The following is an 11,725-nucleotide window of genomic DNA, read 5'->3' as shown; positions in this document are numbered from 1 at the left end:
CCATGAGGCTGCAGCTCCACAGCAGCTCAGGAGGTGAGCAGACACGGCCTGTAGACAGCTGTAGCCTTGTGTCCTTGGACCTGCCTTTGCAGCCAGTGTGTCACAGCCTCTCACTCGACCCTTTCTGATCCTGTGCAGACCCTCAACTGTGTGAACCCTGAGAATGAGAATGCCCCAGAGATCCCTGTCAAGGTGCTGAACTGCGACACCATCACTCAGGTGAAGGAGAAGCTGCTGGATGCTGTCTACAAGGGTGTGCCCTATTCCCAGAGACCCAAAGCTGGAGACATGGACCTGGGTAAGAGAGAGGCCAAGCACTTCCCTGTGGGGAACAGGGATGTGGCTAAGAGCAGAAGTGCCAATAAATCTGTGCAGGGCAGGAAATCAACAGATCCTACAGAAGCACATTTGTGCTTGCTCAGTTCACTTTTGCCACGCTGGTGGCACTGACTGTGTGTGGGGAGTCTGACATGAGAGTGTGGATCCTGCCAGTAGACGGGGTGGGGAGGAGAGGCCCCTTGGGTCTTCTGGGGTCTGAATTGCAGGCTTGAGGTGTCTTGAGATCCAAGGAGGCCAGCAATAGTTGAGAGCAGTGTTATTAGTCCTGTTCTTAAAGGTGGGACAGGGAAGTGGAGAGTAGCAAAGGTAACAGTCACCAGGGTCAAACTTATGCTCTCTTTCCCTGAGTACTTGGATTTGTCCAACACATTGATAGCCATCAGCCCTGGGGATCAGAGAGTTGATGCCTTGGGACTGTGTTGCCTTATCTTTATGCTCCTATTATTCACTAACCACGAATCCTTGAATCCTTCTCCCTCATGGGGACAGAGTGGCGGCAGGGCAGGATGGCCCGCATCATACTGCAGGATGAAGATGTCACCACAAAGATTGACAATGACTGGAAGAGGCTGAACACCCTGGCCCACTACCAGGTAAGGTTGTCCATGATGGAGAACATGGAGCAGTCACCAGGTGCTTTGAGCTTAAGCATCTTTTCTCCCTCCTCAGCTTGGTCAGGGCCTGGGCTCAGCTCTCCAGGGCCATGGCCAGGAGGTCTGCAGTCACTTTCCTGCCTGCACCTCATGTTTGTGGTCCTTTTAAATGGGGTATTTCCAGGGTTCATAGAGGCTGTTTCCCACTCTGACCTTACTCTGCCATTTTCATGCTGAGCTTTCTGGTGTGTTCCTGTTCTTCCCCTTCCCCCAGCTGTCACAGAGATATGTCAGGCTCCTTTGCTGGAGATGATGTCCCTGGCGTGGTGGCAGTGCCCCTGCATCCCTCTGGGGCTGGTTTCTCCCTGTGCTGGGGCTGTTCCCCCTGTGCCTCTCTGGTGTGGCAGCCTGCTCAGCCCATTTCTACCTGCAGGTGACAGATGGCTCCTCGGTAGCCCTGGTGCCCAAGCAGAACTCAGCATACAACATCTCCAACTCCTCCACCTTCACCAAGTCCCTCAGCAGATATGGTGAGTGCACATGGGCATCCTCCTCTGGGCTGGCTGGGGAGGTGGCACGGGGCTGGGCATGTGACTAGAACTGTAACTCATGTGAACAAAGTCCTCCAAACTCCCAGCCCTCCTGCACAATGCTACTTATTCTAGTGTTGGAGAGGGAGCAGGTGCCCTCAGAGCCATCTTTCTTTGCAGTGTGTTGGGCTCAGGGGAAAAAGGCAAATGTTAGATGGCTGCTGTTAAGGGATCCTTTCCCTTTTATTCCCCTGAAATCTAATTAAAATAAGCACAGAGGCACTTAGCACTTAAAAGAGCAGAGTTGAAGACTCCCACGAATGTACTGGCAGGTGTACTTCAGCCTTGGTTTGGAAGGGAATAGTGTGATCAGGAAGCATCTGTGATCCTGGCACTTGCGTGCTGGGAGCAGGACAGGCTCTGCAGAACTCCTTCCATGGTTGTCCTGGCCCCTGTACATCAGCCAGGCTAGCGTGTGGCCCAGCAGGCTGTGAGGATGGTCACAGCAGAGCTCCCAGCTTGTGCTGGCTGCAGAGGCTGAATCGGGCCATGGTGGGGCTGGTGGTGAGGCAGAGGTGGCAGGTGGGAGCATCCCCTGTGCTTGCAGAGAGCATGCTGAGGACAGCCAGCAGCCCTGACAGCCTGCGCTCGAGGACACCCATGATCACCCCCGACCTGGAGAGCGGCACAAAGCTCTGGCACCTGGTGAAAAACCACGACCACATGGACCAGAGGGAGGGCGACCGCGGCAGCAAGATGGTCTCTGAGATCTACCTGACCCGTCTGCTGGCCACCAAGGTATGGCCCAGAGACCCAGAGCTGGTGCCTGGCTTTGGAAATCTGGGGGGGGAAGGGTAGTGATTTGGGTTGTCCACAAGTGGTAAGCACTGCTCTTTTGTTAACCTCCTGCTCTAGCACAGGAAGAGTCCTCACCTGGTCTCTTTTCTGAGCTGGAGGTGAAAGGTTTGTGTGTTGAAATCATCAGTGAATATCCCCTTGAGTGGATTTTCCTGTTTGCTCTTTGCACCTTATGGTGTTTTTACTATTCCCTGTATCCTTGAACAGCTGCTGGCCTGCAAAGCAGAGATGCCCTGGCATAGGTGCCTCTTTGGTGTTTGGGATAAAACTGCAGAACTGGTGATGTGGGAAGGGTGATTACCCCAGGCATTTGGCACTGCAGCATGTTCCACTAACCTCAGCACATACATCACTCTTTTGTTTTGCATGGTGTTTTTCTCTGTATACTTTTAGCATGCCAGATCATACAGTGGAGGAGATACCTCATCACTGCAGTGTCTGTTTCCCAGTATAAACCACTGAAAACCAGCAGGATTACACTGACTGTACCGTGCTGCACTTTCGGGTGTAGGAATAGAAGTGAAATTGGTTTAGAGGCTGAGCATTAGTTAAAGACCCACCTCTCTGCTGGCCCAGGGTGTTGCTGAGCAGCCCTTTTCTCTTTTTCCTCCCCAGGGCACCCTGCAGAAATTTGTGGATGACCTGTTTGAGACCATCTTTAGCACAGCTCACCGTGGGAGTGCACTGCCCCTCGCCATCAAATACATGTTTGATTTCCTGGATGAACAAGCTGATAAGCATCAGATCAATGATTATGATGTCAGGCACACCTGGAAGAGTAACTGGTAATGGAGAAGGACAGTGGGCTGGGGGGTGGGCTAACAACATCCCAGCTTCCAAACCCTCCTGCAGGGAGCAGAAATATGAACCTGGAAATGATCCAGGACAAAAGAGGCCCATATCTCTGTATTTCGAGTGTGGGTAAATCCCTTGCATGCCTTCCTTCGCAGAAAAAATCCCAGGAATGCTGTTCTCCCTCAGCCCTTCCCCAGATCCCAAGCACCACGCTCCCCCTGATGGCTGCAGTGCTCAGGGCTCTGTTCCCATCTCACCTTGGCCTCTCCATCCTCCGGGCTCCTCCAGGGATGCCAGCCCCAATTCTCATCTCTGCTGTCCTGAAGGTGTTTCCACACTCCTTGCTGTCACTCAGCCGTGCCCAAACAAAGCCAGCAGAGCTCTGTGTGCACATCCTCCCTGCCCTTGCCCGCAGAGCCAGCCCCTGCTCTGCTGATCACTGAACGCTGGGGCGGGGCAGCCTGTGGCACTCCTGGGTGCTGTGCTGAGGCAGGTGCTGGCTCCTCTGCCCCCTTTGGCATTTCTCATTTCTGCTGCCTCACTGATTTCATCTCTCTAATTTTACTGTGACTGGAGACGGGTATGTATGTTCCCCGTGTCTGGCATTTGTTAAATGGCAGCCAAATCGCTTTTGTGTAGTTCAGTAACTGTTTGCAATTAGCAGGCCAGGAAAAGAAACATTTTTAAATGGAGATGTGAGAGCGTGGAAGTGCTTGGAACTGATTTATAACTCAGCTTCCTATATTAAAAGAAGGAGTGAAAGGCAAGGGAGGAAAAAAGCCCCACTCTTCAGGGGCTGGGCACGCGGGCTCTTGCATACTAATGCCTGTGCTTATCTCTGGGCGCTAATTCGACATGTGGAGCTAATTTCTCCAGGCCATTCCCTTCACAAATGAAATATGTACATGCACCCAGTACCCTCATTAGGAAAGTCCTGGGGAACAAAGTGTGTTTTCTTTAAGATAAAAGCACTCACTGAGTGTAGGTGCTGGGGGATGACAGAGTGAGGAGGATTTCTGGTGGGGGAGGCTCTGAGGTGCTCCTAGGAGAGCAGAGGGCCAGCAGGATTGGGAAGTGGAGCCATGGAGGGTGGCATGTGTGTGTCAGTACGCAGCAAACAGCCAGTCGATGGCTCGCCAGGAGACCTGCTGTCTCTGCAGCTGAGAGCTTTATTTCCAGCATCTGAGGCCACCTAAATTTTCCTCTGGTGTTAAATGTGCTAATGAGTCCCTTGAGGAGTCCAGCTAACTCCCTCCTCTGCCATGGGAGATGTGTAAAATGCCACACAGTGCCTTCAAAAAGATTATTAATGTAGGAGAAAGGGACCATGTCTGGTTTGGCCCGTGGGCTCAGCAAGGTCTCTCCAGTGAGTGTGCATCCTTGGAGAAACCACAGATCTGCACTGCCCTGGTTTGCCTTTGGGGATGTTGGCAGTGCTGAGGAATTTCTTCATGGAGAAGTGCAGCCTTGTTGGGGTGGGCAGGGGGGGAATGCCCATTTACCCAGGGTGTTTGCATCCCTGGAATGCTGGGAAAGGCAACCTGCCCAATTCTGGGTCATGGGAAGCTCCTTCTCCACAACTGGAGGTGTATGTATGTGCCAGCTGCCCTGCAGGGTGTGATTCAGGTGCTGACTCCTATTTCCTTCATCCCTCAGTCTACCTCTACGTTTTTGGGTGAATGTGATTAAGAACCCCCAGTTTGTGTTCGACATTCACAAGAACAGTATTACTGATGCCTGCCTATCCGTGGTGGCTCAGACATTCATGGACTCCTGCTCAACTTCTGAGCACAAGCTAGGAAAGGACTCTCCCTCCAACAAACTACTGTATGCCAAGGACATCCCCAACTACAAGAGCTGGGTAGAAAGGTGAGTAGACTTGGCTTCTTGCTTCTCCTGGGGGACTTGGCAGTGGCTGCTCATGGATGTGGGGATGTGGGTTGTTGGGAGGACTCCTCTTGGTAGCTGACTGAAGCAGGACTGTCCTAATGCTCACACAAGGTGGTCCTCTTGTTTGGGGGATGATGCTCTCTCATGATTGTCTCCCGGAATGAGTTTGCAATGACTGTTTTAAAGAGCCGTTTATGACTTGCTTAAGGGGTGCTAAAAGCAACCTCCACTATTAGGTTGTCTGATGTTTTCTGTTGTAAAAACTTGGTCTGTACTAGGGAATTACTAACACCTTGCTTGATTGCTTTTGAAAAGCGGTGAGAACTCAGCCTTGGACTAGAGAAGTGCTTTTTTTGTATCACAACAATACATGCAGGTTTTGCTGAAATGCTTGAAAATTATCATTTCCCAGTGCTCAGGCTGGTCTCTGTGCCGAGGAGCAGGGAGAGGAGCAGGTCCCCTGACACCTTCCAACAGCTTCCACCTTCCCTGTTAGCTGAGGAGAGATGTCCCTCTGTACTGCTGAATTAATGTAGTGTTAAAGGTTCAGGGTTTGAATGAGACTGATTGCAAATTGATGCACTCAGGCATAATGCTGTGTTTAGCTGTATCCTTTTGGGAGAGAAACCTAGGAGATGTCCTCCAAAGCCCTCCAAATAGAGCTACGGTTAAAATGTTGCACATGTTCCACTTGTGGAGTGGAACTTCTTGAAACTTAACAAATGGCAGATTTGAGGTTGCTGTTGCAACTTTTCCTTGGTGATGATGTGCTGGGCTAAAGATGATTCTTTTTTCTTAACTGAGGGCCCTTTTTCAGCATCTTGACCAAATACAGAATGAACTAAATGAAGGATGTCCAGACAACAGTAAATGTCATATTCTCTTGTTTGTAAGAGTGGAACTGTGTAGCCTAAATCATCCTTGGGTACTGTTTGTACACAGATATTTTTGTTGTACAGTTGGCATGATTGCTGTTTCACAGGCAAGTACAAAGACAAGTGTCTTCCCTCGAGGAAGGAAGGGCTTGGATCAGAAGGAAAGGTGCCCCTGAAATATGATGCCTGAGCTGAGAGATGAGCTGCATTGTAAAAGGAGGAAGTTCTTTGCATGGGGCTGGATGGGGCTTTGGAGTGGGGTCCCATAGGAACATCACAAGCTTCATAAGGTGAATCTCTCTGACCTTGCCATCTCTATGACAAAAATATTCAGCTCTGTGTATGTGCCTGGAAGAAAAAAGGTATCAAACCTTTTCAGAGTTAAACATTGGTCTAGACATTCTGCATCCCTGGGGAGGAGGTGGGAGATCTCAGTGGTGACAGATGCTCCTGCCATTACTTACCTCCAGTATGGTCCCGGAGGCAGATGAGCAGGGGGCAGAGATGTCCTGTGCAGGGGGTGACTGTGTCTACTACTGTTCCTCTGCTGCAGGGATTTATGGCATAATCAGCATTTCTGGCTTTTGGCACAGTTATAGTCACAAAGCTTTGCAGAGGAGGGATGGGAGCGATGTGGGGGTGGCTGAGTGGGACTGCCAGTCCCAACAGCAGGTCTGTCTGCTGCTGTGGCTCAGGCACCAGCTGAAAAAAGGGCATCCTGCCATTCTGAGGCAGGAATAGCACAGGGAAGGGCTTAGGAAGAGGGAAACCTGGAGAAACCCAAGGGGACTACTGCTGGGGTCACAGGTGTCCTCTGGAAATGGATGGTATGGCTGGAATCTTGGTCCATGTGGGCCATGCACGCTTGTATTGAAAAATGATAGTTTCTTCCCATCTTGTATGTCATGATAACAGCTGGAGTGTGAAACTGCTGCTTTAGGGGATGTCACTCTGGGGTGTGAGATCTCTCTAGGGGTGTAGGAGATGCCTGGTTTAGTCAGAGGTCCTCACCTCAGACCACTGCTCTCCTGGCAGCATCCAGAAATTCTCTTGCATCTTTTTCTGGGTATGAATGAGCCTCTTTGTAAAAACTGCCCAAGTGGTTTATCACTAGTTGAGTACAGTGCAATGGGATGGAGTGGATCCTCATATTCATCTTCTCAAGTGGTCTTGCTGCCATCTGCTCCTATCCAAGTGCTTCAGCAATGTTCCATCTCAGCGTTCAGCTAAGTGGTGCTAATCACTGTACCAGAAACTTTACCAAGTGGGGAGTCATGAGGAGCAGAGCAAACCTGAGAGAGGCTGGCACTCTGTATTTCCAGGTGGAAATGCTGGTAATACTCCTCCCTGGGAGCAGCCAGAGCTTGTTTGCTGTGGGTAGGGTTTCTTTTAAAACGAGGCCTGTGGACACAACCCTGGCTTCCAAAAAGTCCTCAGCAGCCAGTCCACTGGTATGTCTGCTTGGTGTAAGTCTCCTGCTGTAATGGGATGCTGCAACTTTGTCCTCTCAAGGTTGTGATCAACATCCTGTTGGATATTCTGTTTTTCCACTACCACAGCACGTGTATTGCTGCAGGGACACGATGTCACCTTGTCATATGTTCACAACCCAAGTATTTAATTGAATGCAAAGGGGCATTGTTGGCTTTAGGGACATGGTGACCTTAGGAGAATAGTAGCAAAACCTTGTGTGTTACTGCAGGTGTGGAGGGTCCTGGTGCATGTAGTTTGGTGGAAAAACATGCCAATGGGATGGGAAGGACAAAAAGTGTGTAGTTTAGGAGAGGGTGGAAAATCCCTTAGAGCAAGATTGCTTGGCTTCCCAGCATGGTGAGCAGAATTCGACTGAGCTGGGTGCTGCTCCATCAGGAGCACATTCTTAACTCTGTTGACTGCTCTGTGGGGTGCTCAGAGACCTTGTAGTGAGCAGTGTTAAAATGGGTGATTGTATGTCACTGCTTGGAGGAAAGATGCTCTTCACTGCCTTTCCAGTGGCTGTTCTCTGTGACCATCATGGTGGGGACCCATCCCTTCCTGCCTGTCCCTGTTTCTGACCCACCCCTCTGTTCCTCCCTGCAGATATTATGCAGATATAGCTAAAATGCCAGCAATCAGTGACCAGGACATGAGCGCGTACCTGGCGGAGCAGTCACGGTTACACCTCAGCCAGTTCAACAGCATGAGTGCCCTGCACGAGATCTACTCCTACATCACCAAGTACAAGGATGAGGTAAGTAAGATATGGTGAGGCACAGTCAGGCCTGAGCTGCCACTTGAGTCCTTTTGTCCTTGTTTCTGCAGTCCCCTGCTTTTTCCTATAGAAAAACACACCGTGAAATGTGGAATAGTAACATATTCCATGTCTGTGCTTGGGCTGGTGGAGAAGGAAAGGTTTGGGAGGCATGAAGCCAGGAGCTGGAGTGGGCAGTGCTCATTTCTCATATTTTCTGTAGTGAGTAATGTGGGAAACACCTATTTTTCTACAGATATGGCACATGAGCTCCATGAGGCTGCAGAGTTCCCAGCGTTATCTCAGCATGCTTCCCCTATCCCCTATGCCACCAATACTGCACCATGGTGGTACCAGTGCTGTGGAGCTGTACAGGTCGTGTTTGGCTCCTCTCACCAGGGGTCTTAGAGGATGTGGTGGTCTCTTCAGTGCTTGTTTTATGGTTGTCACTAAGGATGGTTAAGAACTCCTCTGCTGTAATTTATACAAGTTAATTTCTCAAAACTCTGCTCAAATCCACAGCCTACGTCTTATTAAAGCAATAAAATATGTAGCTACAGTAAAATATAGGTCTATACACATAGCATGATAGTACAGATTTTATTGTCCCAATAAAGGGGTTGATGACTATATTTGAATGGTGGCTAATTTAAGTGACAGAGTGCCAGAACACCTTCCCACTCAGAGCCAGGAGAGGAAATGGGGTGCCTGTTGTACCATGCAGCAATCCAAAGAGGCTTCTCCCACTGCCTCTTTGAGGTGTGAATTTAAGGGGTCCATGGGCAAGTTGTAGCAGACCTGGCTCCTGGGTTTAAGGTCAGCTCTGGGATCATGGTGGCCGATATCCTATGGAACTCAGTGCTTTGCAGGAGGGAAGAGGAGATCCTGGCTTTCCTGGTTCTTGGGAAGTTGCTGTGTGGTGGTCACCATGCAGCTGGTGGCCACGTACTGATGACCATGCTGGTGGGACCTCTATGCCAGTCCTTAGATGATTTTGGATGGCACATCCCAGAGGCCCCTGTTGCTCTGGCTAATGGGCTGGCCATGAAGGGCTTCTGGAGTTTTACAGTTTGTACACAGGTCTGTGAGTACCATGAGAGTGAAAGTGGAGCAGTCTGGAAGATCTAGATTTGCTGTGATCCAGCTATCATCCCTGAGCCATCATCCAGTGCTCACTTCCTCCCGGCTAAAAGTCCCACAATCCTTAAATAAATCCTCCAAGTCCTGGACAAGAGCATGGAGGGGACCATGTGAAATGAACCCATGGCACTAGTGAGCTGCTCTTTAGGGGCACAGGTCCTCTTCTTGCCTGCCAACAGCAGCCTGACATCTGTTGAGTGTCTTGCTGTTGCCTGCTCTCTGAGCATCACAAGTGTGTTCACAGCTCTCAGGAACTTCTTTTATTATTTGTAATGGGATTAATAAATCGCAGCTGTTCCCTTTGTTTGTTTTCATCATTAAGCACAATTATATGCAGCCCGATTGCACCCTCTTTGATGCAAAATGGGAGAGAATAATTTTTCCTGTTGTTCAGTGCAATAATATGCTGTCATTGGCTGTGAATGAAAATCATAATTAATTTTCATTTGGGTACTTGCATCTTGGTAATCAGTGGTCCTGGCTCCTTACAGCAGGTGACAAACCTGGGTGTCTCTACATTCAACACAGGTTTTCTTTGACTGCATTGTTTCCATAATGCTGAGATAAGAGTAAATAAATGCATGGGCAGTTTGGGAATCATTTGGCACCTCAGCATTCCAGGATATACCTCTGTCTGGTTGGGAGAGGCAGAGGAGGCAGGTAGGGAGAATAGGCTTCCCTTCACTTCTCTGACCAATCTCATTTGGTTCCAGCTCAGGCACCTTTCAGGCATGTGGGGTTTTGATTTCTGTGTGTCACTACAGGTATTTCACTCTGTGTGTATAATGAGGGCTGAGAGCATCTGTGGAGATGGATGGGGGGGAGTGTTCCCAGTAGCAGGTTTGTGGCAGAATCTATGAGTTCTTCCCAGTCCAGCTGCTGTCCTGGGATGTTGCTGCCAGAGGAGGTAAATCAGATGTGTTCAGCTGATGCTGGTGATTTTTCCCCTTCTTGGGAGCTGACACCAGTGCCCAGATGTAGCTTTCCATTCTCTTTTGGAAGGAGACTCCCCATCAGGAATCTCTTACTGCCCCAGGAGACAGGGGCCAGCCTGGTCCTGCCCCAAAACAGCCTGGGGGAGACCCAGTCTCTTGGTGGCCAGAGGCTGGTTGTGGCAGTGTGGTGGATGCTCCTCAGCATGCTCTGCCTGCCTCTCAACAACTCACCAGTGCTGCAGCAGCTCTTAATCAAAGGGAGCTGATTCCCCATTAAGAAGTTACCTGTAGGGCTCCTGATGGACTTTGCCTGCCTCCTAGTAAGTCTATTAATTATACAACAGTTGGTTTCCAATTATGCAGCCAATGAAATGGTTAATCAAGTCCCCTTTGACGGATGCCTTGATATATAATTGCAAAAAATTTGCTCTCTCAACTAGCTCACCCGAAGAGATGAGATTTCTGTCAGGTTTGTTTTTTTAAATCAGCTTTCCTGCTCTGCTGGCATGATGTTACTGAGACGAGACTCCTGGCTGCCGGGAGGGCAATTGCCCCTTTGTTTTACACTTTGTTACTCCTTTTCCCTGCTCTGAGTCTCATCCTCTACACTAGTCCTTCCCCAGCCCTGGGGGCACGGTCACATCTAGCCCAGGGCAGGGGACTGTCCCTCCAGCCTGCAGTCTGTCATCCTTATCAGCAGCTTGTTTAGAGAAAGGATTTCAAGGGAGGAAAGTAATTCTCAGGTGTCAGTGGGTGCACCCCTTGAACAGGAGTGGGGGCCCCCAGGCTTTGCTGGTGCATCTGTCTGATGTCCCCTTCCAGCACCCCATTGCGCCCCATCTGGGATGAAGTGAGACAGGTTTTAACACCGGTGGCAGCTGAAGCCTTGTGGATTTGGTGGTTTTGTGCATGTGGAACCAGTTCATGGTTTGATTGTGGTCTCTGAAACACAACCCCTGCTTCCTTAAGGCATTACAGGATTGTTGGAGTCACAGACATGGTGGGAAGGTGTTGTTGGCTTGGATTTGAGATTCACCCTCTGTTTGACTGTGTTTTCTTCATTTCTCGTGCAAGTTGGCTCCTCATTAGTGTTGGGCAGGTCCCTGGTGTCACTGCAGACCCTTTGGGGGTCCCAGTGGGCTCGATTTGTGGATGGCACCACTCACAGTGGCATCTTTCACCTTGCACTTCCTTTGGCCGTGTTGGGGCACAAGAACACTTCCCATGGAGCCACATCCTCGTCTCCTGATGCCGTCAAAGAGCCAGCAGGCCACAAGGAGCCCCTTTGGGTAGGAGGGCACCTCCTCACTGTCTCTCCTCCCCTCTCTCCCCAGATTTTAGCTGCGTTGGAGAAGGATGAGCAGGCGCGGAGGCAGCGACTGCGGAGTAAGCTGGAGCAGGCGATCGACACAATGGCCTTAAGCAGCTGAGAAGGCGGCGGCGGCGCCAGCGTCCGGCAGCAGGGCGGCAGGACGGACGGACGGACAGATGGACGGATGGACAGAGGGAGGGAGGGAGGAAGGACCGGCCAGCGGCAGCC

General features: G+C 50.4%; 1 protein-coding gene across 1 annotated transcript in view; it reads left to right on the top strand.

The window, feature by feature from the left end:
* PLXNA1 (plexin A1) overlaps positions 1-11,705 on the top strand; it is a 98,111-nt gene extending 86,406 nt beyond the window's left edge. Inside the window, exons 25-32 of the mRNA XM_005420215.2 lie at positions 139-298; positions 829-932; positions 1,366-1,462; positions 2,070-2,260; positions 2,936-3,105; positions 4,772-4,984; positions 7,960-8,110; positions 11,520-11,705. Of these exons, the coding sequence (XP_005420272.1) occupies positions 139-298; positions 829-932; positions 1,366-1,462; positions 2,070-2,260; positions 2,936-3,105; positions 4,772-4,984; positions 7,960-8,110; positions 11,520-11,615 (1,182 nt within the window). The 3' untranslated portion in view covers positions 11,616-11,705. The remainder of the gene's footprint in view (positions 1-138; positions 299-828; positions 933-1,365; positions 1,463-2,069; positions 2,261-2,935; positions 3,106-4,771; positions 4,985-7,959; positions 8,111-11,519) is intronic.
* The last annotated feature ends 20 nt before the right edge of the window (positions 11,706-11,725 follow it).

Source organism: Geospiza fortis, unplaced genomic scaffold, assembly GCF_000277835.1.
Source record: "Geospiza fortis unplaced genomic scaffold, GeoFor_1.0 scaffold70, whole genome shotgun sequence".
Taxonomy (NCBI): domain Eukaryota; kingdom Metazoa; phylum Chordata; class Aves; order Passeriformes; family Thraupidae; genus Geospiza; species Geospiza fortis.
The sequence above is the reverse complement of the archived record's forward strand: the minus strand, read 5'-3'. Positions and strand labels throughout refer to the sequence as shown.